Genomic DNA, 26,235 nt, shown 5'->3' with positions numbered 1-26,235 from the left:
CTGTGTAAGTATCTGAAATTAAGAGGCTTGTAACAAATAAACAAACGATGGCCAATACACAGGTTATTTGCACCAATGTACAAGCCTTTAAGATACTAGGTAGGCATCCACTAAACACAATTCTCAGGGTATACAATGCCAGACACATAGCCATTGCCAATTAGGTTTGTAGGTGTGGAAATGGGAGAACCCTTAACAAATTCAGTGAGCTGAAAATGCTTAAATGAAAAGCTTTTATAGTCCTACACAAGTTATCCTAACTCTATTGCCCATATTCATCCAAATCATTACTTTTTAGTAATAATATACACCCTGTTCGAATGTGGTTGCCTATTTGCTATAATCCATGTATCACACTTGGTGGAATTATTCTCAGGGAATGTGCTGGGGATATCCTGTGGCTTCAACGTGTAAGTGGGGTATTAGCTAAAGCTGCATGCTCTCTTTAGTTTGGACAGCTGGAGCTCACCAAGCAAAGACGAACTATGTGACAAGCCATTGCTACATGCATATTTAAGGAACTGCAGAGAATCAGCACTCATTGCCAAACCTTCTAATGTATTAGGCATTTCCATCTCCTCCTATTGCCAAATTGAACATGATTTGGTATGGTCTTTGGATTCCTCAATGAAAAAAATTGGCATCACGTACTGGCATTACCTTTGCAAGATGGTACAAGGGAACAGCCAACAACCAATTCTGCCTGTTCTCCAAGGAGGTTGAAGTATCTGTCATTCATTTCTAGACTCAGGCCAAGTTGCACTTTTGTTCAGAGTAGAACTGTTTTTCCAATTCTAAATAATACTGGTTTCAGGCAATGCAAATAAGCTCGTCTCTTTTTACAACAACTTAACAACCAGTGTTCACTTGGGCAACTCAAGCTTTTCTGTCCTCTACTCTTTGGCTATGGTCTTAGGCACTGAAAGAGCCCAGGAACCAAATGTGTCGCTGCTTATCAAAATAAAACGTTGTCATAGCTTTTTATGCATTGCTAACATTCATAAACTATGTTTAGATGTGTGTATCGATTATTTTGCTATATTTATATGTTAGGAAACAGTACATAACAGCTGAGATTATAACGTTTGTACTTTTGTTTTAATTTGTAATTGTTCGAGATGCGTTGAGGTTTTTTAACTGAAATGCATGCATGTGCACAGTTGTGTTTTTTAATGAAAAAAAAAAGGTCTTTCACTTCAAAAGGCTGGTGGAGCTCCAGGGTTCCATCAGCAGAGCACTCTTGTTTTAGGTGTCAGGGTCGACACTTTCCCTGCTTGCTATTTTCCTTGAACAGCTTCAGGCTCCAACTCTGAATGAAGTCTTCACACTGGATGCATGATTTTATGGGAAACACAGAGTTTTTTTCTGCGAGTAATTGAACCTGTATGAGAACATGCCATTGACAGTTTATTGCACGCTGGACTGCATTCGGTCACTTTTCTTTGTTTCATCGCAGCTCTCTCCGTTGTCTTTTAACAAGGGGAACCTGTCGGTGCACAGTTTGAATACCATTTCTTAGCAATTGACTTTTCCTTTTTTTTTATTTTTTATTAAGGGGGACGTTCAAAGAACCAACCTTCAAGTGGATTTTGGTGACGGCACTGCGGTCTCTTATGCTAACCTCAGTTTGATGGACGATGGCATCAAGCATGTGTATCAAAACGTCGGGATATTTCGAATAACTATGCAGGTGGAAAACAGCCTGGGCTCCGATAGCGCTGTCCTCTACTTGCATGTAACATGTACGTAATGTATTAATATTCATTTCTTTGTCATATTTGCTTAGACTGATTGGAGTTGATTTATCAAATGTGCTTTTTGAAATAAATATGTGTTTTTAGTCTTGTCTACATGGTTCAAGTGAGCTTTGGGGATTTTGATGGGTGATAGGTATAAACAAAATCTATTTCAAATTGATCCACATGAAGTTATGTTTGCATGACCACAAACATTTACAGCTAACTATTTGATTATAGATGTGTGCATCTTTTCAAATTGGTAGCTACACAAATGTCAAACTGCATCATTTGTAGTTTTTGGTGTTTAGTGTGATTTAATGGGAAATGTTTAGTGCCCCTTAATTTTAGTGTTTGTTCAGTGTGTTGATAGTCTGTTGTTTATTTCCGCTGTATAAATAAGAAACACAAATACACATTTGCCGTTTCCTTTCATATGTTTTCACTTTTATATTTTCTTTGGGAAAAAAAAATAAAAATAAAAAACTGAAAATGTATCCTACCTCTAATGCAATTTCACCCATAAAACCTAAAGAAACCCCACAAGGATTTGCTCTTTCCCAGTTACCCCTTGCCAGCTTTTCTGTTGTCACCTCATCTCATCACAGTTGCAGGTACGTTTTTGAGCTGTATTGTATAGCTGAGGACTTCTTTACTTCCTATAATGGGGCCATGATTTAGTGCTGTGGGCACATTTCATTTTGGGTTCCTGGGGTGTGCTCAGACATGGTTCTCACACTGGTTTGCCAATCCCATTTCATGAGCTCATGGACGGCATGCACTGCTGGCAGGGATAGGGGAACAATACAACAGTGGAAGGAGAGGAGGGGGCCATTGTTCCCCTTGCAACATAAAAAGGATTCCCCCATGATGGATGAAGCAGAGGGAAACTGTAGTTTTGTGGGTACTTGTTCAAGGGCTTGGGCGTGACAAATTGATTTTTATCCTGCAGGAGTACACGGAAGTGGAGACTAAAGTGCCTACTCATCCCTCACACGTCTACAAACTGTGAGCCAACACAATCAGAAAGGTGAAACAGGCACAGTAATGAGATATGCCTTCTTCACTTTTTGGGGGTAATGTGGGCAGAGGAAATGATATGCTGTCAAGAGGGACGTGAATGTAAAACAGCAGCAGCCCAAACAGCAAAGAATAGAAATACAAAATAAAGACATATCCAATCAAGGTTCTAACAAATTATGTATACTTTAATTAAACAAACTATATGCAATGATAACTAGAAAACAGTACAAAAAATCCATCGCTGAAAAAAGAACCCCGAATATGTGAGAAAACAAGATGCAACACTCTGTGTAATGAGACAGGGAGAGAAATGCAGATATAAACCAACATGTTATAATCAAGGATATGTTCTTAACGCACAAAAGGTATTATGTGTGAACTAGCCAGACTCTAGGACCATAAATTAATGAGAGGGGCCCTCATTACGACCCTGGCGGAAAGTGACTGACCGGAGCGCCACAGCGTAAATAGCGTTTCCGCCATTGCACGAAGGAGCAAAGTGCGGCCCATTCCGACCCATCGGGCACGAGCACCACGCCACGGCGGAAGTGCAAAGTCCGCGATGGCGGAAATGACCCCAAAACGGCCCACACCGCCGCCGTACGGCGCCCTAGGTGCTATACCGCCACCCCTCTTAGCGGTCACCGCAGTGTGCGCCTACCGGAAAGTACGGTGACCGGAAATATACGGAAACGGAAGTAAAAACATGGGCCCGGAACGGGAAACATCCCGCCGTACACCTATAAAACCACTAAAACCACACAACCACTAAAATCACTACCCTGAAACACACCCCAACCCGTCACCCACCCTAGCGAAACCAAGAAAAATGGGAAAAGTAGCGAAGAAAGCGTGTGACCGCAAGCGGCAGGTCCACTTCTCCCGTGAGGAACTCACCGTGCTAACAGAGACCCTCCAGGAGAATGCTGCCGTCGTCTTCTCCACGCAAATGACCAGAACGGCACTTGCAAACAAGAAGACCATATGGGCTCTGGTGGCACAGCGGGTAAGTGCGGTGGGGACCGCACCCCGCACCCCACAGCAATGCCGCAAGCGATGGGACGACCTGCGGATACGCGTCCGCAGCATACTCTCTGCCAACCGCAACATTGCCACAGCCACCGGGGGAGGTCCTGAATCACCCATCAAGTTGACCCCCTGGGAAGAAATCTGTGCCTCCACCATCGGAATGGAGAGCATAGAGGGAGTCGGAGGGATGGAGAAAGGAGTGCAGACATCCGAAGATTCAGGTAGGTGGGCCAGATAAAACAATGCCAAATCCACACAGTCCATCCATGTGAAGTACCATGCGTCCACATAGTGCAACAGAAACACATGTCCAGGAGAACGTCCACACACATCGGCCTGATAGCGCACGTTAAAACCCACACTAAATACATAAATAATTAAAAACCCCTAATACACGCACTACACGTGCAGCAGGCACACCCTAACTGCAGGCTGCCAAACAACTGCACCCTCACTCCACACACAAATTAAAGCACCTCCAAGGCCCCGACCCAAATCACCCTCAGGTACCACCCCAAAGCATGTGATACAATGCCATTCCAATTCCCACAGACCCATCAATAACCCTCGCCCTCCTTTACTCCACCACAGGGTCCGATCCAAACGACGAGCTACAGGACACCCCTACCAGCACACCTGCAAAGAGGGCCAAGACCAACGGCCAGAGACCCTCCACCTCAGCTGCACGCATCAAGACACGGCAGCAGCACAAATCAGGTGGCAGCACAGAGGAGGGAACATCAACAGGCACCCCAGCAGCCAGCATGCCCACAACACCACCACCACAGGTCCCCCCAATGGATGCCACAGAAGGCACTGCCTCTGGTGGCAGCAGCACCATAGGTGACACCCCATTGATGGCAGCATGTTCGGACACAGAAAACGGGGATGTCGAAGTCAGATCCATCCATGACCTGTCCCAATCCCCCTGTCTGTCCCATCCCGTACAACATGAGGATACCACGCAGGGGCACCCACAAGACGACGACTGGCCATCCCCCACAAGCCCTGTGGCAAGGCAACATGAGGACAACAGCCCCTCTGTGGCACACCCGCAAATGGCCATGGCCCAGCAGAGGCAACAGTCCCTCGACCAGTTAATCGTACAACAGCAGCAACTGGCCACACTCCTCAAGGACCATGCCGATGAATGTGGGGGCACTAAGGCAGACATAGAAACATCAACTGAGACACTTAGGGCAGAAATGGAGAGAGGTACAGAGACGCTAAGGGCACAAATGGAGAGTAGCACCGAGAGCCTGAGAGTCCAAATGGAGAGTAGCACCGAGAGCCTGAGAGTCCAAATGGAGAGAAGCACCGAGAGCCTGAGGGGGGAACTGCATGCGACGTCCAAAGACGTATGTGCCGAACTTGCCGCAGTGCGCCGTGTGCTCACTGAGCTCTCGCAAACCCTTAGGGACATGCATGGACGTGAGCAGGCAGACACATCATCCGTTGCAAGTTCCGTCCAGGGCAGCCCCCAACGTAGATCTGGAAGGAACCTGCGCTCCACAGGCAGGGGTGCCCCTGATACCCGCAGAGGGGGCTTGCAATAGCGACAGCCCACTGACAATGAGCATCTTTGGACACTGGTGTTCGGGGGGGAGGTAGGAGGGTGGAGGGGGTGTGTTGGGCTCACTTGGGTGGCGGGTCGATAGGGTGTTCAACATGACATCACATATGCCATAAAAAGTGCACGATCAACCAATGAGATGTGTGGACATTGATCTTTGTGTACTAGGCCATCATAGGCGTACAGTCCATATTGTGCATGTCCCAGACACACGCAGTGCCACGAGTCCCGTGTCCATGTATCAGCCACCAGGCGTGAGTACTAGAAGCATGCATCAATGAGATGCTGACGAATGTCACGGGCCTCCGGTGCCTCGCACACTCCATGAGGTGCAGCCACATCCCCACCCTCATCATGACCATCATCAGGTGCTTGCAGTTCTGCGTCAGGGGGCATGGGCACATTTCTACGTACGCACATGTTGTGGAGCATGACACATGCCATGACCATCTTTGCAACCTTCTCATGGCGGTACAGGAGTGCCCCGCCAGACCTGCTGAGGCAGCGGAAACGAGTCTTCAGTAGGCCGAATGCCTGTTCAATGACTACACGGGTACGTGAGTGGGCATGGTTGTAGTCCTCCTCATGCTGGTCCCGTGGGTTCCGGACTGGTGTGAGGAGCCATCTCTTCAGTGGATATCCAGCATCACCTGTATGTGGACGAGAAACGTATGATGTGGAATGCCATTGATATGTACGCACACCCCCCCCCCCCCTTCCTGCCAGGTCATTGCCAAATCACATACCCCACATAATCATGCATGTAATGAGACTCACCGAGTAGCCAGGATCTGTTCCCTGCGTGTCGCTCCATGTAGCGTGGTAATGTAGAGTTCCTCAAGACCATAGAATCATGGGTTGATCCAGGGAATCGGGCACAACAATGTGTAATGATCCTGTTGGAGTCACACACCATTTGTACATTCAGGGAATGAAATTGTTTTCGGTTGCGGTACTGGGCCTCCATGGCATGTGGGACGACCAATTCCACATGGGTGCAGTCGATGGCACCAATGCAACCCGGTATGCCGGCAAGTGCATGGAATCCCACTTTTGTGTTGGTAATTTCCTGCTCCAAGCGTGGTAGAGAGATGTAGTCGTCTGCGTGCTGCAGGAGGGCATCGAGCACTTGAAATAGTGTCCGTGAGAACAGTGGCTGAGAAATGCCATGCAACTGTCCGACTGTGTGCTGGTAGGTACCTGTGGCCAGGAAGTGGAGTACAGACACCACCTTCAGTAGGGGTGGGATGGCGGTTGGGCTATCTATCATGCTGACAAGGTCAGCCTGTGTCATGTCCACAATGGCGGCTATGGTGTCCCGGTCCAGACGGTAGAGGGTGTGGATCTGCTCATCAGTGAGGTTGAACGGATGTGCTCGGAGGCGTGGGATTGCGGGCTGCCTGCGTGGTGGTAGTGGCTGTGCTGGTGGGCCTTGCTGGCCCTGCCTTGGCCTCCTCCTCCTCCTGCGTCTCCTCCGTGCGGCTGGTTGTAGTTGGTGTTCGTCTTCTTCTTGGAGTTGGAGCACTTGCAGTGCTATCAGGTCCCCCAGGGCCAACATCGCGAGTCCTGCCGGTAGCATTTCGGTGTGGTTGTGGGAGGAGACTGGCTGTGCAATTAATGTGTTTTCAGGCTGTATGGCCTCCACCTGTGGTGATTAATTCCACCTGTGCAAACTGCTCTCCCCTTTGGCCGAGCACGTCCCGCGCACAACGCTGCAATTCGGGGAATGGCATCTTGCTTATGCAATTATGTATTTGTACCCGATGGCCGTGTAAGATTGGTTGATATGTTCATTCTGCTGTGGTCCCATTGTTTCCCATACTATCTGTGCAGTCGCGAACAGACTTGTGAAGGGTCAGTGGAACGTAGTACTCGAGTAACGGTGGGCCCTCATGCATCACTATACCGAGTTGCAACGACGGGCGGGGCGTCCCATTTGTGGGTGAAGGCAGTTGCCATTTTCACACACAGCCGCACTCGATGGTATAATTAGTGATTTCAAACGGCCACAGATGCCTTTTCGACGTGATGTTGCAAATGAGGAATTCGAAGGGCGGCGCTTTCGGTTTCCAGCTAGCGGCGAGGAGATGCCCACAGGTCTGACTGCAAATATAACGTTCTATTGTTCAATGTCCTTGAGACAGGGCCCATGGCGAGGAAGCAATGATTGATATGAATAGTTTGGGATGCGCAATAGCTACGTGGGCGATGAGGCCGGCCGTTCCCAAATACATGTTACTTCACAACACTGGAATTACGGGCTGGGGCACTGTGGATTTTGCAGGCTGCATAACGCACAGACTCAATGGATGTTTCTAATGTTATGTGAGTAATTATTCAGGCGTTTTGATCCCGGGATGAGGGAATGATGAATGGATGCATGGGCAGGTGATTTGATACAGAGTTTGCCATGTACAGGGCTTCTTGGGATCTATCCGCCTCCCCTACGCTATGTGATGCAGGGCTGCCATAGTGGGACCATCGTCTATCTGGCCTTGTTGAGCCCTCCCTGTCTCGACGCGCCCTCAGACACTTGTGTCCATGCACGTTAACATTCCCATCTGATGGATTCTGTTTTGACAGACGCATGCACAGGTACACTCGTTTGTGATGGTGTTTGCACCTCGATATAGATGGTTATGAGTCGCAAGTGGTTTTGGGGTGGTGATGATCCTTTGGAGTGGGCTAGCATGCATATGGCTGTGGATTTCGTGTGATCATTGAAGTGAGTTGTTGGAATGTAGTTCTGATGGCCATTCTGTTCTTTTTCTTTTCTTTTGGTTGACAGGTATCTCCTCCCCTTTTGCCACTGCCATCTGTATGCCACTCCTGCAGATGGGTTTTACTCCCGACACCTGCTGCTTCGTGTTAATCAGTGGAGCAGCATTACGATCTTATGGGACGATCGCCAATGGCCCACATGCCCTTACGCAGTACTGGTGGCTCGGAGCAACATTTCGGCCTTTCAGCTGGACTAGTGCCTCCCCATTGGGACGGCCCTGCGGTTCTGTGCGCTTCCATGTTGCCTTTTCGTACGTGAATGTGGCTCTGTGTACCATGGGGGAAAAGGGCGACACACAAGTAGTGGCTGGTCATTTCTTGCGGATGCAGCCCACAATGGTGATTAGTGTTTTGGGGTTCATGGCCTGATGGCTGTATGGGCTTGGTGACTTTGATGTGCATAAAATTTCTATTCTGATTTGGCCCGTGTAGCGTTTTTCTTTGCAAGTGATGTGGCATATGCCTATTTGGGGGGCGATGTATTGTGAGGAGATCTGCATTGGGTTCCAGCTTCGGAGTTTAGTTGCGTGGTACTGTACTGGCCGCGTTTGCCTACTAAGCCCGTGAGGTCAGGGATGGGGGCTGCCAATATGACAGTTTGAATGTTGTCATGCTCAGGGGCGGGGGATTGGGTTTTGTGTAACAGATGCCGGTCAGCCAGGTGGACTGGTGGAATGATGTGATTCTCGGAATATTGCTGGTCACAGGTGCCTGTGTTTGCGTGCGTTTCTTGGTAGGGGACTGTGGTCATGTCCATTGGGATGGCTTCTGTATTCGTGCCATCTGTGCCCTGCAGCTCCCATTGGCCCCTCTTGTGTTTCTTTTGTTCGTTGCCATGCATGGGTGACTTGTACATTTCAATGGTTGCATTGTGACTTCATTGCACCTACGGGGAGTTGTACTTTGTGGGCAGGGAGCGGTGTACAGGCACTCAGTGGGGCCGTTTACGGTTGATTCGCGATGCCGTACTTCTCACCATGGCGGAATGGTACATTACGCCATGCCTGATGGCGTTAGGTACATGTCCGCTAGGGTCGGAATTGGCGTACCCTTGCGCCATGGTGGTGTTTGCGGTTTCGCATGGCGCGCGCGCGCGTGCTTTGTGCAGTTAGCGTTGGCGTTCACTACGGTGTCGCTAATGGCTTCGTACTTTGCGGTGACGGGTCATAGTCGCACCGAGCGCTATTCGATGGCGGTATTGCATTTCCGCCATCGTTTTCCGATTTCCGCCAGGGTCGTAATGAGGGCCAGGGTCATTTATACGTTTGCTTGTGCTTTGCAGTTTGATGGCAATGGTTGAGCCGGGTCAAAGTGATATTCTCTGTGGTAAAATGTGCAGATAGTGAGGGCCCGCAGGGTTGGTTCGGTTTGATGGTCAGTTTGATGTTGAAGGTTTTAGTGACTGAATGCGCAGCTCGAGGTGTATGGTCTGATGTGGTGGATTAAAAGAGGTCCAAAGCAGCGTTCGGGGAATTGTGGATTCGGAGAGCCACCAGGGTCGGTATGACTGTCCGTTTGACAGTGAACATGCTGGTGACTGGAAATGCAGTAGAAGTCGGGTGGTCTGGTCAACTGTCGATGAAGATCAGTAAAAAAGATGGTGGTGGTTCGAAATCTGGTTCAAAGGCAGTGGTGCAATGACAAGCTTTAAAGTCGAGCTGAGGCAATGGCAGCTGATGCGATGTAGGTACACAAGAGGGGCAGCCCATAATGGCAGAACCTAAGGCTGAGATAAGCAATGTGTCACAGGGAGGGGTAGCCGCCTAGCAAAGTTGAAACATACTATAACTTCTGTATGTATTTGATTCTATAGAAATTGGTGGTTATGCAAAAATTCACCAACGATTCATCCTAGTGATGTAATCTAGAACCCTCTAAGGGGTGGACAAGACAATGGAGGTCATTACAACCTTGGTGCTAAGTGCACCAACTTTACCACCATGGTGTAAACTATGTTTACACCATGGTGGATGGCGGATTTACTGCCCCATTCCAAGGTGAGTGGGGCGGTAAATCCCCATTTCCCATTTTCCCTTCCCCATTCCCATTTTTGCCCCATAGGGCATAATGGGAGTGGGGAAGGCGCTAATTACGCCGCCGTAAATTACGGCGGCGTAATTAGCACCATGGCGGGTTAGCGCCATGGACTTTAACGCCTGCCAAAAGCAGGCGTTAAAGTGGGAATCCGGTGTTAAGGGTTAACGCCGTCGTTAACCCTTAACGCCGGGGTTGTAATGACCTCCAATATAAATTGTATTGTATGGGTGTGCTCTATGTTATTAAGAGAAACCACTTTTTTAGAGGTGCAGATTTTATTATTATTGCACTCCACTTTCTTTATCAAAACAGCAAAAACCAAAATACAGTGGGCCTGATTACGACCCTGGCGGAAGACCATGGTGCTAATAGCACCATGGTCCATGCCGGTAAGTTACCGACTCCGACATGGAGAAAGGGGGAATTACCACCCCATTACAAGGTTGGCGGGGCGGTAATTCCCCCTTCCTCCATGGCCCTTCCCCATTCCCATTTTTTCCCCATAGGGCTCAATGGGAATGGGGAAGACGCTAAGTACGGTGCCGCAAATTAGCACCTGGGTTGTAATGAGGCCCTGTGCCCTGATAAAATGGAAAAACAAAAAGTACGGCAGCACTAGAGCATAAATCTCAGACCTGTTCTGTAAGCAACCGAATGAAGTAACCAGAAAGCAAAATAACTAAATTATGATAATAAACTTTTGACCAAAACTCTGCATAACGTCATCACTTTAGTGGTAGAATTCTTTACCAAAAACAGCAGAGGTACATTTCCATAAATTACAAAAGAAATTAAACACATTATTTTCCCATTTGGGGAATTCCGCAACAAGAGTAAAACAGAACAGAGTGGTGAGTGTTAGTAAATAGTGTACATTTGCATATAGGTAAGGAGCAGTTTTCCTTGCAATGTCAATTATGAGGCCTGTATAGTTGTACACTGATTTTTCGATCTATGAGTGACCAATCCTCAATCGGTCTATGTCAGGAAACAAAAAATTCCCTGAGATGCATGTTGGGTCAACAGTAGTGGTACTGGACCCTAGGACGTTTTGTCTTCCACGGTGGGTGCCTTCATCTGGGCCAAAAGAGGATTGTATCTCCCTGAAGCTTGAGTCCGGGGGCAGAGGAAGAAGAGAAGGGTGGAAGGGAACAGGCAGCAATTCCGTCTTGTAGAGCTGTGGTTAATCAACAACTGGAAGGCGGCATTAGGTGCAGTCCCTTGGTGGGGTTGAGGAGAGAGCCCCACCTTACATCTGGTGGTTGAGTGAAGTTTTCTAAATGACCTCCAGTATTAGCCAATAGTGGTGGCCAGAGTTAATTAAGGCCCATCCGTAGCCCTGGGCAGGTAGAGGGGTGCAGGAGTTTAGACCCAACACAGATGAGTTGTGGGGCCGAGGTTACAAGGTGCACCCCTGTAAAGAAGGACAGGAGGTGTATTCTCTAATGGCGAGGGGAGCTGTCCGGAGTCACAGCTGCAGGGCTAGATGTGGGAGAGAAGCTGTGTTTAAGGGCAGAGATTTCGCTGGTGCGATGTGACAGTGAATTGGTTTCAATGGTTCTACTGGCTCGAATGGAGTTGAGTTGGTTTGAATGACAGCTTGCAGCATTTTGATGACAAAACACAGAGATCCTTGTTGGTTGGATTCTCAGGCTGTTGTGAGTCACATTCCAGGGTTTAAGGAAAAAGATGGAGCCTTGTTCTTGCATTCTCAAATACACAGAAAGCTGGCACATAAAGACATGTATCACTACTCTTTCTGCCCTTGCTTCCACCAACCTTAAAACACAACCACACACACACGTTCCCAGAGCCCCTCATTTGTTTATTAGGTCTCTCCAGTTTCTCTCCAGCACCAGGGAACCCAGGTGGACCAGAGCATGGCGCTCTTGGGTACAATCACAACCAACATGGGGAAGAAACGAGTCAGCATAATATGTGGGAGCCGCAGTCTAGTTTCTACAATCCCTGGGTGTGGCTGACTATTTAAGCCACACCAAGGCTTTGCGTTGTACTGTCTACAGAGAGCGGAATGCTCACCGTGCTCCTTCGGAGCCAGCACCTGCTCCTGTAATTTCAGCCTGGCCCTCGCTACTGCAGTGCGCCCCTCACCCTCGTACTTACCTGGTTCTGTCCCGCAACATCCCGGCTTCCAGCTCTCTGAAGTCAGCTGCATCAACATTGTGTCCACGGCCCCTCCGTAGGCGCGGCCCCTCCATACTGCTTTCCATGGATTATGGCTCCGGACATCAGACACCTGGGAAGAGAAAAGCACAGGGGAGTGCACGTTATACAGAGCGTGCAGGTAAAAGACAAGAAAGGAAGAAAAGCACACAGAAGAAAAGCACACAGAGAAAGGCACGTACTACAGAGAGTGCACAAGCAAAGCTAGAAGAGAAGGGAAAGTACTCAGAGAGCAGCCACAGACACTAGCAGAAGGAAAGGCTGCACAATAGGACAAACAAAGGCAAGAAAATAAGGAAAGCACACAGAGAAGGGCATGTTATACAGAGTGTGCACCAGCAAACGCAAGAAGAGAAGAGGAAGCACTCATAGAGCAGCCACGGACACCAGTAGAAGGAAAGGCTGCACAATAGATAAAGACAAGGATAGAAAGAAGCACTAACCTTGCCAATAGAATAAAGGACGAAGGAAACAACCAGCAAAACTGGTGAAGACATTGAGCAACAACAATTCAAAGGCACAGCATACTTCTTCAAGCCACAGCAGGTCTGGGCAGGACCACTCAGTGAAGCAACTGGTGGAATTGAACTATTGCACCCCTAACAAGGATTGAGTGCAGGATGGAGAGCCAGCCCTCTAATTTCTTAAGGTGAGCACATGCATATAGGGAGAAAGGAGTTCACAGAGGGGGAGTTCACCTAAGGGGGCTGGCAGAGAGGCAGGTCTTGCTCTAGCTACAGGTATTGACCAATGTACCGTGGCAATGGTTAGATTGTCCAGCTTGCCTCTGCATTGGACACTCAGACCTTGGGAGGAGGGTTTTGTAAAGTTCCAATCAGAGGAGTAAGAAACCCCTTCTTTTAAAGGCACATTTCCACAGGTGATTGGTCTAAAGTAAGGTTGTTTAAAAGGGGCAAATCTGTGTGATTGGGACAAGTGAACCTTGCCTTCTGACATGATATATTATGATGATAAGGTATTCATAATGCACCTATATTCAAGTGTTTCAAGGCTCAACGAGGCAAGGGAGGGGGAAAAGTGGGAAGGACAGACAACGATCCTACTAGGCCAGGCGTCATTCAGATTGCCAAGTGCATGGATCGCGTAAGTGCATGGTGCTAATGAAATTGGAGAGGAAAGGAAGGAAGAGAAAATATAGAGAGAAATGAGATGGTGGACTCTTTATCCAGCTTTGAGGAGCTCTCTCTATCTAAACTACCCACACCCAATTCCCTAGTCAATAGTATCAAAGGTCCTTTTGGCATGCAGCATCCTGGTGTGAGGTTAGTCCTTTTGTGAAGGGTGTGACCTTTGATTCATGTTCCCAGGAGAGCTTCCTGTGGAGGGGCTGTCTCCCCAGAGAGAGGTGTTACCAGGATTAGAAAGAGGCAACTCCCTGAGCTACAGTCTTTCTGAGACCAGCAGAAACAACCTTGCTGGGGGAATACACATAACTTTTCCACAAATGAACTCATCTCACATGACTGGCATGTGTCATATCAAATGTATTTGGCTTGGATAATTCGGAGGTCTCCAAGCCATCATACTTTAGACTCAGATATGGTCCATATTTACAGTCTAACATGTCACCAGGATAGCACGTCTCATAGTATGTAGTTATTAGAAGAGAGGCGCAAATCTTAAATGCAGCTAATGCACTGTTGCAACTTCATCGTCACTATAACCTTCAAGAGGGCACCTGTAACCTGAACCTTCTCTGTGCCACTGTTGAGCAGGTGCTGCAAATCAGACTGCTATTCAACAGGGAAAAGGTGTACACTATGATTTTCGAATGGAGCTTATGAAAGTGGGACCTGGTTAGCAGGTCACTCTTTCTGAGATGGAATTACCTGTAACCGGTAAAAAAGCTCTGTGGTTTAAGAACTGGCTGCTGTGATCTGTGTGATCTGCAGGTCACAGTTTCGAGTCATGGGAAGGCTGATTCTGACTTTTATCTTTCGGAAGTCGATAAAATGAGTGGCATTTTTGATTGAGTAGTAATAATTGTATTTACAAATGTTCACATAAAGCGCTTTTAATAAAATTGCTATATACATGGCAAGTTATTAACTGCATAAATGTTTTCAGTAATAAAATTCAGAAATGCTAGGTTACAATTCCTCAAAGTGAGTAATGTAGCATCGCCAATTCTCTGAGTCTGAGGCATTGGGGGACCTCACAAGAAGGAGAGGAGGAGTAGTAAAGGCCATCAGAGAAAGGAACGACTAGTAAGACTGCAATGGGTCAACATGGCATATTCAATCAATCAAAACAGCTTTATTTTCAGCACTAGGCCATAAAAGCACATACACATCACATAAAACACATTACGTTGGCAATTAGGATACGATAGATCACATACCATTTTTAAAATGAATATATATTACCAAATGATAAGACTTATAAAAACAACACTTTTAAATTTCAGTAAAGTGCAGTTCAAGATAGGGCATTGATTTATCAAATCATACCTATTATAGTATATACAAAAACCTATACATATTAATTTACACTTTAAAACAAAGTTTAAGATATTAAATCCGAAAATCTAAAAATAGGGAGAGTGAATTTGCAGCCCCATAATCGAAGAAAATTGATTAGGTTCAGACTAATGGCGACTTTACAGCTGATACTAGAATCATCTCCAATGTCTGAACAGAGCTCCCCTCTACGTAACCATGCTAAATAAATGTAGAGTGCAATGTGAGTCATAGGGCCTCATTACACGGATGGCGGTAGGGATTTACCGGTACCGGTAAAATACTGGTACCGGTAAATCCTTACTGCCTTACTACGAGGTCCCTTTGCGGGTTGGGGGATTTAACGCCTGCTTTTTGCAGGCGTTAAAATCCAACCCGCTAAGGGACCTCGGAGCTAATTACGGCACCGCAAAATTGCGGTGCCGTAATTAGCGCCTTCCCCATTCCCATAGAGCCCTATGGGGCAGAAATGGGAATGGGGAAGGGCAATGGTGGAAGGGGGATTTACCGCCCCTCCAACCTTGGAATGGGGCGGTAAATCCCCTTTCCGCCAAGGCGGTGCCGGTATTTTACCGGCATGAGCCATGGCGCTAATAGCGCCATGGCTCACCGCCTACCGTGTAATGAGGCCCACAGAGTTAACGCTAGTCATATTTCTACAAAATTGTAATGCATCTGCAACTGTGTGAATGCTCTCCCTCTTTACTAATGGTTTATGAAGGCATACTGTCATGGATTTCAATGATTCACACACACCTTAAGAAATGCTCAATAATTTCCTCTTCCAATTTCCATAATGGACAAAGACCATCCCCTCCACCCTCCACCTTTCCATGATTTAGTGAAATTATTAGTGTCCCCATCCTAAAATTGACAAATAAAGCATGCACATATAGTGGACTCAAGTAATCCAGATAATCTTCTTGTCCAAATTCTATTTTACAAGGTCAGTCATTAGGGCCCAGTTTTAACATGCCTGCTGCTTCCACCAATGTAGTCCTTGTTAGAATAACATTGTTTTCTTTAACCTGGATGTTTCACACCTCAAAATTGTATGTGGATTCTCCCATACCGCTAAATTGTATACATTTTCTTCACACAGGCAACACACAGAATTCTATTACCTCTTTCTAATGCCCGGGCATGCATCTTGGCATTCCGATATTTCTCAAATCCTTCAGTACTCCATAACCAAAACCAATAAAATACAGGGTTCAGAGCAGCTGATCTCCAATCAGACAAACATCCATCTCCAGCTGCAACAGTGCGTTTGGGGAGCCTAGGAGTATCTGCAGGAACTGTTTCAGGTTTTTATTTTCTTCTCTTTCCAAAGTTGTCAAATCTCCTTAGCCACACAATTTGACCCCATAAAGGCTTGCAGTGATGACTTCTTTACAGTACAATTCTGAAGGTAGGGTAATTGCAGCCCTGCCATGTCTAGAATGGAAGGTTTTATGTGCACCTGCATACTTGCCCAAAGTTGTACAAGCCTTTTTTCAGCAGGAAGCCCAGAGTCTGTTCTCATTGAATCTAATTCCAAGACAACCAATTAATGGAACATGATCTAGTCTTTCCCCCTACACACGCATATCAAGTTTATAATGTCTTGTATACCGAAGCCTGAAAACCAAAACCTTTGTTTTATCAATATTTAATCTGATATTAAGCTCTTCACATTTTCTTAAAAAAGATATCCATGTTTGATTTCAGGTCCTATGGGGTACTTACTAACAACACTGCATCATCTGCATATAGGAGTGCATGATACTTGTCCACCCCGATTCTAGGACAGTGCAAGCACTCATGCAGTGGAGGCACAATAATCTGAAGAGAGGCATGTCATCTATAGAGCAAAACCCCCTGCTCTGTCAAACTGGAAAAACAGCAAGAGAAAACTGTATGACACCTGGAATCATCCCAATACCACATCGAAAGTGTGAAAGATGTTATGCACTCAGACAACCGTATAAAATGTACCCTCAAACTGAGGCAGTAGACATGAGCTTGCAGACACCACTGGACATAGAGCTACAAGTAAAGTCGGACAGAAGAGAAGTGATGACACAAAAGAGCAAAGATACATGGGTGCTTAAGCCTGATGGATGGATATATAGAGAATGAAGATGTAATTAATGTGACAAAGTGTATATATATATATATATATATATATATACAAATACAAAGAAATACCTATACACTTAAATGATAAGTAACAAGAGATATAGTAGATGTATATATGAAGAAATGGAAGGTAAATAAGACAACGTAGACGCTTGCTAAAGTAGGAAATATAATGTGAGTAAGGCAGCCACGTCGGCATTGTATAATAGTAGGCCAGAAACCTTGAGTCGAGAGACCAAAACTGCAGAGCTGAAAGCTGCTGGAACACAGATTTGTGCAAGAGCAAAAGGTATTTGCTTTGGTCAGGATCAAGATGCCACAGCAAGAAACAACTGTAAGGTTGGAAAGGAGTCAAATATGATAAGCCATAAATGTAAGACATATTTCTCTTAGATTAAGTAAAGGAGTGAATAATTATGAGTGCCAAGTATTGAACAATTAAAGATGCAGAAAGCACATGCAGGACGGAGTAACCAAGTCTCCAGAGATCAAGGGAATTAATTGCACCAAATATAATTGAAATAACACTAAATAAAAAGGACAGCATGGACAAAATCATGGGGTTTACACACATGGTGTAAGACCAGAAGATAACGCCTATTCATAAAATTCCAGACGAAGATAGCAATGTACCTTTACTCCCTTTAAAGTTTTGAGGAAGAGAAAAGTCAGCAAGGTCAACTACAAAGAAGCAGCCTTGCCTTAGGGTCTAACTGATGAGAGATGATAGGATAATTAGCTAAGAAAGGCAGTTGTCTGACGTTGTTCCCCTTCACCTGGGTTTTGTTGCTAAGGAACCCAATGTCCAAGGGTCGAAGAGCGTACCAACCAATCATGAGGACCTATGTGATAGTGGGCCATACATTGTTGCAGAAGCCTGGCTGCTGATGTTGATATGCTATCAATAATATTTTACATAGTTACAGGTTGTTCAGGGGTTAACTACCAGATAAGTGGTAACCAATGATGATACTAACACGTATATGACCTATAGGTATATATGATCCCTTAACCAATCCATCTACCCTATAGGTTTTTATTGTTTGAAACGTAGAATGATATCATAACTGACGTACATTGAGATATAAAGTCTTTTGTGTACTGGAAATGCGCTGCGAGTGTGTGAGCTACAATCTGTTTGTTCGCCAGGTTTCCCTACTTTATTGAATTGCTAATAAAGTAGTATTGTGTCATATTCTTTGAGTCTTTCTGGTTATTTGGGCCTAAGATCATTTATTTGGTATTCCCATTTGGCACTTGGAATACTCCAGGTTCCATTGCTCAAATCTCTTCCATATAAATGCAAAACACCAATGGGACAAGAAGACAGACTTGCCTCGCACCCTTCAGTACTCCAAAGGGTTCAGTGACTTCTCCCACAAGACCATATCTCACCACTTAATCATTGTTACCATACATCAACTGAATTACATAAATTAGTTGGCAAGGTGCTTTTCTTTTCTTTACTACTTGCCATAAAACTCCTGAGAAACCTTGTCATAAGTGGTTTTAAGATCTAAAAAAAGTGCATATATTTCATTCTTTTCAAAACCGTATATTTGAACCAACAAGAGTAATCAGCTTGGAAGTCACTACTAATATTTGTTTTCCTCTACCCAATCTTGTAGATGAATCAAAACTGTCTTGGCAAAGGTTTTACTAGCACTGATGGGCCTGCAGTTCCCTTCACCCTTTCTTATATATCGGGTGCAGAAAGCCAAGAGAGAAGTAATATGTTCAGCTTAATGACCTCATTAAACAGTTTGCATAACATTGGGCCCAATACACATGCTTCAATTTTATAAAAATCAATGGGTATACCATCTGGGCCTGGTGCTGTCCTGATCTTCTATGTGTATAGAGCATTACTATCTCATTGCAGCATCAGTTGAAAGCTGGGGCCCGTCTAAAATCATATCAGCCTCCTCTGGCTTTCTGTGATGCCATGGAGGCAGGGCTTCCAGTGCATGCACTCACAGCCGGGTCAGTGGAGAAGCACACAATCAAATACCTCATCTTCTAGGAGAATGCAGCTTTAGCAAACCCCCTGGAGGGGGAGCATGGTGAGTCTCTGTTCTAAGCTACAGACATTGAGGAGCAAGTTGTCCCCACCTAGTAGGGTCAGCATGCTGCTGAGGATGGGGGCAGGCTCTATAAGGGGTATTAGCATGTATAGATTTCAGAGCAGATGGTGGTTCTAACGAAGGGAGTAGGAAGTGGTGCAGGTAGCAGAAGGAGACAGGAAGGTGACAGATGGGACTCCTCCCACACCTGCCAATGCAGAAGGTGAATTCAGGCCCTGGATGAGTCACAGGGAGCAGTTCTCTTCCCTCTACACAGACCAGATGGTCCTGGCAGTGCGATTATTGTTCATAGCCAACAGAGAAAACAGTCACAAGTGTGTCTGACATCATTTGCATGGTTGTGGGCTGTTGACAGAGGATACATAGGGGAACAAGCAACAGTTTAAGGGCCTCACCTCTGGAATGGTGGGCATGAGATGGCACAACATGTCTAACTAGTGAAACAATTGTGCAGGCTGCTTGCAACCTTGCTACTAGCACCCCCTCCCGGCCAAGGGTGGTGAGTAAGTGGAAGATGGTCTTAGTATTTTCCAAGGCCCTGAAGGAAAATCCCTCACACAAGTCCAGCGTGCCCAATTGCTGCCTGTGGGACCTGCGGTGCTGACCAATAGCAGGCACCTGTTTCCATCCCCATCTCAACTAGTTGTTGGGGGGGTGGTATGCCCCTGTAAGACCTATCTTTGGCATGACCGCTCAATTACATTATAAGTCATGGAGGCACATGCTGCCCTTATTAAAGCAATCGATTATCCAGGGCATCTGGATGGCATCATAGCGGCTGGCAATTTGAGGAAGCACATGGAGCTGTACAATCCTTGTCGGATGTAGACCATTGTGGAGAAGGGAACAAAGGAGGTAGCTCTTGGGCAGAGACTGACCCCAAGGGTAGACTTCCCACCCATGATGGAGGCCACACTCTGTTCGAGATCTAGAGAACTGTATGAAAAGCTCAGTAGGAGAACGTGCTTGTTGCCAATCCCACAATGTTTAGTGGGAGACTATGCCACTGCAAATAACTAGAGAATACTCTGGGGAGCTGTGCCTTCTGTAAGAAAATGAGAACTTTTAATAAGTGATTTAATCATCATGAGCCAATACAAGGATTAGAAAGCATCACTCTCACAATAAGCAACAGCATGTCTAATGTAGTAACTGGTCACCACTTCTCAGTCTCTATTACAGTGATACAGATATCTGATTCCCAAACTCACCCACCATGAAACAATCCTTCTTTAATTTGCAATGTCTGTCATGTATTGTAAAACAAGTTATCATCATTATCATCATCACTATCACTGTCATCGCCCAATCTGGTGTGTTGGCTAAGGGTACATTGAATTCCAGAGTGCTCTGGAATGAAGTGACACTTGAATTTGTATAAATGTCATTAGTTAAACATGCAGCACTGAGTGTTTCTCTGGTGGTTGGAAACAATCGCCCTGGTCACAGTAAAATCTATCTCAGACCAATTGTTGTACCAGTATTGCAATGAGTCAGTATAACATCAAATGGGTGAACCTCCCAATAGATAGGCATCAAGCATCTATGTTCCTGTTGATGATACATCTTTGTTCTACTTTTCTGCGTCATGCAGGAGGGTGACACACACATTCTCCTCGCTGTAGGTTGCACCCTCACTGATGACATAGCTTTCAACAAGTGCCGGCAAATGACTACCCTTTTGATGCCTCTAATACTGAGCATGATATTCATCATGCACTTGGCAATATTTGTGATAATTGGCATTCATCTGCGTGCCTGTGTTCACTCTCCAATTGACGTTGCGGTTGCTGTAGCAAAGCATCTGTACACATTTGTGAGTCTTCTCCTTCTGATGCTTGCTGCCAGTCCTCAAAGATGTGGATGAAAGTGGTGGAAGAAAAGCAGCCATGTTTTCTTTGAAATGTAGATCCTTGAAGGAAGTCAGTGGGTACTCAAAATTACCTTTAAATCCAGCTACCCTAAATCACCGCACAACAATGAATGCTGGTCTGTCAGCATCTGCATAATTTATCATGGCAAAGGCCCTCACCACGTGGCCATGTTTAGCTCAAGCAGGAATATCAGAGGGAGAAAGTCATCCAGCATACATTATTGTTTCTTACCCATTTCAGTTCCAGAAGTGGCGCGGGCAGGAGCCCCCATCAGCAGCCACCCACGCGCTCCAACTCCTGGAGGCAGCGCAGCGACTGCAACCACAACCGCGACTGCAACGGGCCATCCCTCCCAGGCTCGGAGGTGTAACCACCAGCCCTGCCAGGGCCCCTCCATCTGCCCACACTGCCCCCACATCAAGGACAAGCACCGGTGACCCATCTGGGCACGCACCGCACCGCGCCGACATTTCTTCCTGAAACAAAATGTCGGGCGCGATGCGGCATGAAGTCGAGGCTCGGCTTCCCCCGGTCGCCTAGCAACGAGTTCATTTAAACTCGAACTTCCGCCGGCAGGCGGAATAGCCGGCGGCCAGTCGAAGGCCAGTATAAGGCCCTGTTCTGCCCCTGTAGGGGCCACTCGAGTTCCAGAAGTGGCGCGGGCAGGAGCCCCCACCAGCAGCCACCCACGCGCTCCAACTCCTGGAGGCAGCGCAGCGACCGCAACCACGACCGCGACCGCAACGGGCCATCCCTCCCAGGCTCGGAGGTGTAACCACCAGCCCTGCCAGGGCCCCTCCATCTGCCCACACTGCCCCCACATCAAGGACAAGCACCGGTGGCCCATCTGGGCACGCACCGCACCGCACCGACATTTCTTCCTGAAACAAAATGTCGGGCGCGATGCGGCATGAAGTCGAGGCTCGGCTTCCCCCGGTCGCCTAGCAACGAGTTCATTTAAACTCGAACTTCCGCCGGCAGGCGGAATAGCCGGCGGCCAGTCGAAGTCCAGTATAAGGCCCTGTTCTGCCCCTGTTCGCTCCGGGGAGCTACTGTTACTGATAGTCCCCTGATTCCCCACGCAAAGTTCACAGGCAAACTCCGCATTAAGGAAAAACTTTTTTAAAGCACTGAACGCGGATGATCGTATATATACTGGACATTAATCCACGTGAGTACTGTTACTGCTAAACTGCTATGCTATAACTAGCTACAGTAGTGCTCCCCTGTTACCCCTGTCACGTGCTATGCCCCATGCCCTGGATCAGACACCCTTTGTCCTATGTTGTGCTTTTTGATCGTTATACGGTTCATGCTATGCCTGGTGTTGTGCCTCACGGTAACCCACAAGTGAATTGTGCCCCATGGTCGCCTACAGACCACATTTCAGTTGTGTTGTGCCCCATGGTCGCCTACAGACCAGTTTAGAATTGTATTGTGCCCTTTGGTCGCCCACAGACCACATTTCAGTTGTGTTGTGCCCCATGGTCGCCTACAGACCGGTTTAGAATTGTATTGTGCCCTATGGTCGCCCACAGACCACATTTTCAGTTGTGTTGTGCCCCATGGTCGCCTACAGACCAGTTTAGAATTGTATTGTGCCCTATGGTCGCCCACAGACCACATTTCAGTAGTGTTGTGCCCGTTGGTCAAATTGTCCTTTTGTGATATTGACTGCCCCAAACTGCCCTGATTTACTTTGTGATCTGACCAACAGCGTTTTTGCCCACCTACCTGTACATCTCTTGTTTACCAATGCAGCCCCCTAGCCCACACCCCAAAGCGCCTACATACCTCCCATCCACTTTTTCCATCCTTCTCACATCCCTCTCCTTTCTGGCCACCTGCAACATGCTGCATGCGCACCCAGACCAACATGCCCACCTTTGCCCTACCCCACCATCTGATCTCATACACAACACACCGTCATATGCACTCCATCCCACTTTCAACCTCCTTACCGATCCGGTCGGACACCACCCACTCCACCTCAGGCTCTGTAGACTAAGAACTCGCACCAAACACCTCCTTACTCTCTGCAGTACTCCACACTCCACACTCCTTAGGAACTACAGACTCAGCTCTCGCACCCATACTCCAGCCGCCCAGACCTCCTTCTCTGACCACGCTCACTACCTTAGCTCGCATCACACTGCATGTGCCACGCCCAAGCCTCACACACCCATATTCACACCGCCCACCCCCAGCACCACCAACACACACTCTACATCCAAACCTAAGATGCGCTCTCATCAACGCGCGCTCTGTCCATGCCCATGCCATTGAAATCAATGACCTTATCACCACCCACAATCTCGACATACTTGCCATTTCCGAAACCTGGCTCCATGAAGCCTCCAGTCCCTCCATTCACCTCGCTCTCCCTGAAAACTATACCATCCTTAGACAGGACCATAAAAACTTACAAATTGGTGGCGGCGTCGCCCTCATCTTTAAGGACACCCTCTCCATAAGAATGTGTAATCAACAATGGGACAATAACGCCGATCTCCTCACTGCCAAACTAGCCCTTTCACCTAATTGCACCATAAACTTCTTTATCACCTACAGACCACCAGGATCTCCCCTTGACTACCAAAAGCAACTCCTCCAAAACATAGGCAACAACCTCAAAAGCACCACCAAAAGCATCCTTCTAGAGGACATTAATCTTGGCTTAGCTGACCCGAAGGACAAAGCAGCCGCAAATTTAGCCAAAGAATTATCTAACATGGGGTTCGAACACAAAATTACTGCACCCACTCACAGCAAAGGCAGATCCATTGACTGGCTAGCTGATCACAACTGCTCATCTGCAATTACCTCCATCTCAGCCCTTCCATGGACGGACCATCACCTCATCCAATTCACCATTCCTACCACGCCCACTCATAAAACCTTAACTCATGCCCCACCTGCTAAAGTAAGAAGCTCCAAAAAAATCACTGCTGCCAACCTCGCCCCTCTCCTTGATACCCCGCAACTCAAGCATCCATTCCCCCTTGACCCTACATCTCTAGCCAACATCTACTCCAGCACACTCACTCAAGCCATCGATTTCATTGCCCCGCTAGAAGAAAAAAAAATCAATACACTGCAATTCCTGGTTCACTGAAGAACTATCCGTCCTCCGCACTAAGAAACGCAAAGCCCTATCCAGGTGGCAAGCAGCGCCTAACCAATCCTCGCTTAATGACTTTAAAGAGATCTCTCTGACCTACAAAAAAGCCATATTCCTTGCTAAATCCGAATCCTACAACCAGAGAATCACTACTGCCAGTTCCAAATCAAGAGAAATTTTCTCCATATTCAAAGAACTCACCACACCAGCATCCAGCCCAGACGAAATCATCAAGGATGAAGCATGGTGTACAGGCATCCAGGTTGCTCTCCTCAACAAAGTTAAATTACTCCAAGACAAAATAGCCTCCCAACGCAAAGCTCTCAACACCCCCACCTGCCCGCCCATACCTCTCACCTACATCTCTCCTTCACAAACACCCCTTTTTGCCTTCAGAGAAGTCTCTGAGACGGAAGTCAAGGACCTCCTTAAAAAAATCAAACCCTCCACATGCAAAGGGGATATCTGCCCACCCTCCGTAATCACAGAGTGCGCAGAATACCTCACCCCCATCATCACGGCTTTTATCAATGCCTCTTTCGCATCTGGAAGTGTACCTCTATGCCTAAAAGAAGCCTGGGTCCGCCCGCTCCTAAAAAAACCCTCTCTCGATCCTTCCTCCCCTAACAACTATCGCCCCATCACCACCGTCCCCTTTCTCCTTAAAATCCTAGACAAAGCCGCACACAATCAAATCCAACACTACCTGGAAACCAACACCATCCTAGGCAAAAGACAGTCAGGTTTCCGCAAAGGCCATGGAACGGAATCTGCTCTTCTAGATTTAAAAAATCAAATTACTAAAATAATGGACACAGGCAAACCTGCCCTCCTCCTCCTACTCGACCTTTCTGCAGCATTCGATCTGGTCGACCACAGCATTCTCACATCGCACCTCTCCAATGCTGCACACCTCTCTCACAAGGCTACCACGTGGATCACATCCTTCCTTGAAGGCAGGGCCATGAAAGTATACTCTGACCAGGATAGCGCCCCCACCACCACTATCAATTGTGGAGTCCCACAAGGGTCCTGCACCGCACCGACCCTCTACAACCTATTCACCAAACCCCTCTTTGACTTACTGGACTCCCTCAACATAGCGTACACCAACTACGCTGATGACACGCAGGTCCTCCTCCCCCTCTCTGGAGACTACGACCTTGACTCAGAAGCCCTCCGCAAAATCTACTCAACTATCCAAACATGGATGGCTATCAATGGTCTCTGCCTAAACGGAGACAAAACCGAAATAATCATCCTAGCCCCTAACGAAACTCTAACCAAACTCAGCCCCGATTATTCGCACATGATCATCGACAGTATTAGCATTCCTGTCTCCTCTGCCGTCAAGACCTTAGGAGTCTACATTGACGCGACACTCTCTATGACAAGACAAACCAGCGCCATTGCCTCAGCTTCTGCTCTGACTACCAAACTCATCTATGCCATAAAACCCTACCTCACCACGCCCAACTGCCTCTCCATAGCCAGAGCTACTATAGGAGCCAGATTGGACTACTGTAACGCCCTCCTGGCAGGCACCTCATCAAAAAACTTAAACAGGCTCCAAATAGTGCAAAACAACGCCCTCCGTGCTGCACTACACATTCCCAAAACTGACCATATCTCACAGGCCAGAAGACGCGTCCACTGGCTCCCAGTCAAGGAAAGGATCAACTTTAAAATCCTCACCCTCACACACAAATGCATCAACCACACAGCACCCCCTACCTATCTGAAACTATAACCAAGAACTCCTCCGTCCGCCCCAGAAGAAGTCATCACGCCAACCAACTCCAAGTACCCACTGTAAAAAGAGCCAAAGCCGGCGGCATTGGCTTCCCTCACATAGCACCTAAGCTCTGGAATGCCCTCCCCAACTCGCTCAGAGCAGAACCATCTCTGTATCTCTTTCGCAAATCCCTCAAAACCACGCTATTCAGCTAACTCCACCTTCCCTTCACCCACTTCAGCTCGCACACATCTGATACGAAAAGTGTTAGACACGAAATGCTTCCTGTAATGAAAATTGCTTTGTAACCAACTTCCTTCCATTGTAACCAGACTATGTATGTACTCATTGACAGCGCCACGATGCCCCCGGGCTGATGTGCGCTTTAAATAAATCCGAATAAATAAATAAAATAAATAAAACCTCTATAAATGGCCATAATTTGTAACAGATAATA

At 47.0% G+C, this 26,235-nt stretch overlaps 1 protein-coding gene across 5 annotated transcripts in view; it reads left to right on the top strand.

Moving 5' to 3' along the window:
- LOC138473193 (VPS10 domain-containing receptor SorCS1-like) overlaps positions 1–26,235 on the top strand; it is a 3,088,785-nt gene that overhangs the window by 2,684,370 nt on the left and 378,180 nt on the right. For all 5 annotated transcript variants that reach the window (XM_069611754.1, XM_069611755.1, XM_069611758.1 and 2 more), the window contains exon 19: positions 1,556–1,742. In XM_069611754.1, coding sequence (XP_069467855.1) covers positions 1,556–1,742 — 187 coding nt within the window. The remainder of the gene's footprint in view (positions 1–1,555; positions 1,743–26,235) is intronic.

The sequence above is a fragment of the Ambystoma mexicanum genome, chromosome 8 (assembly GCF_040938575.1).
Source record: "Ambystoma mexicanum isolate Mex_15411 chromosome 8, UKY_AmexF1_1, whole genome shotgun sequence".
NCBI lineage: Eukaryota > Metazoa > Chordata > Amphibia > Caudata > Ambystomatidae > Ambystoma > Ambystoma mexicanum.
The sequence above is the reverse complement of the archived record's forward strand: the minus strand, read 5'-3'. Positions and strand labels throughout refer to the sequence as shown.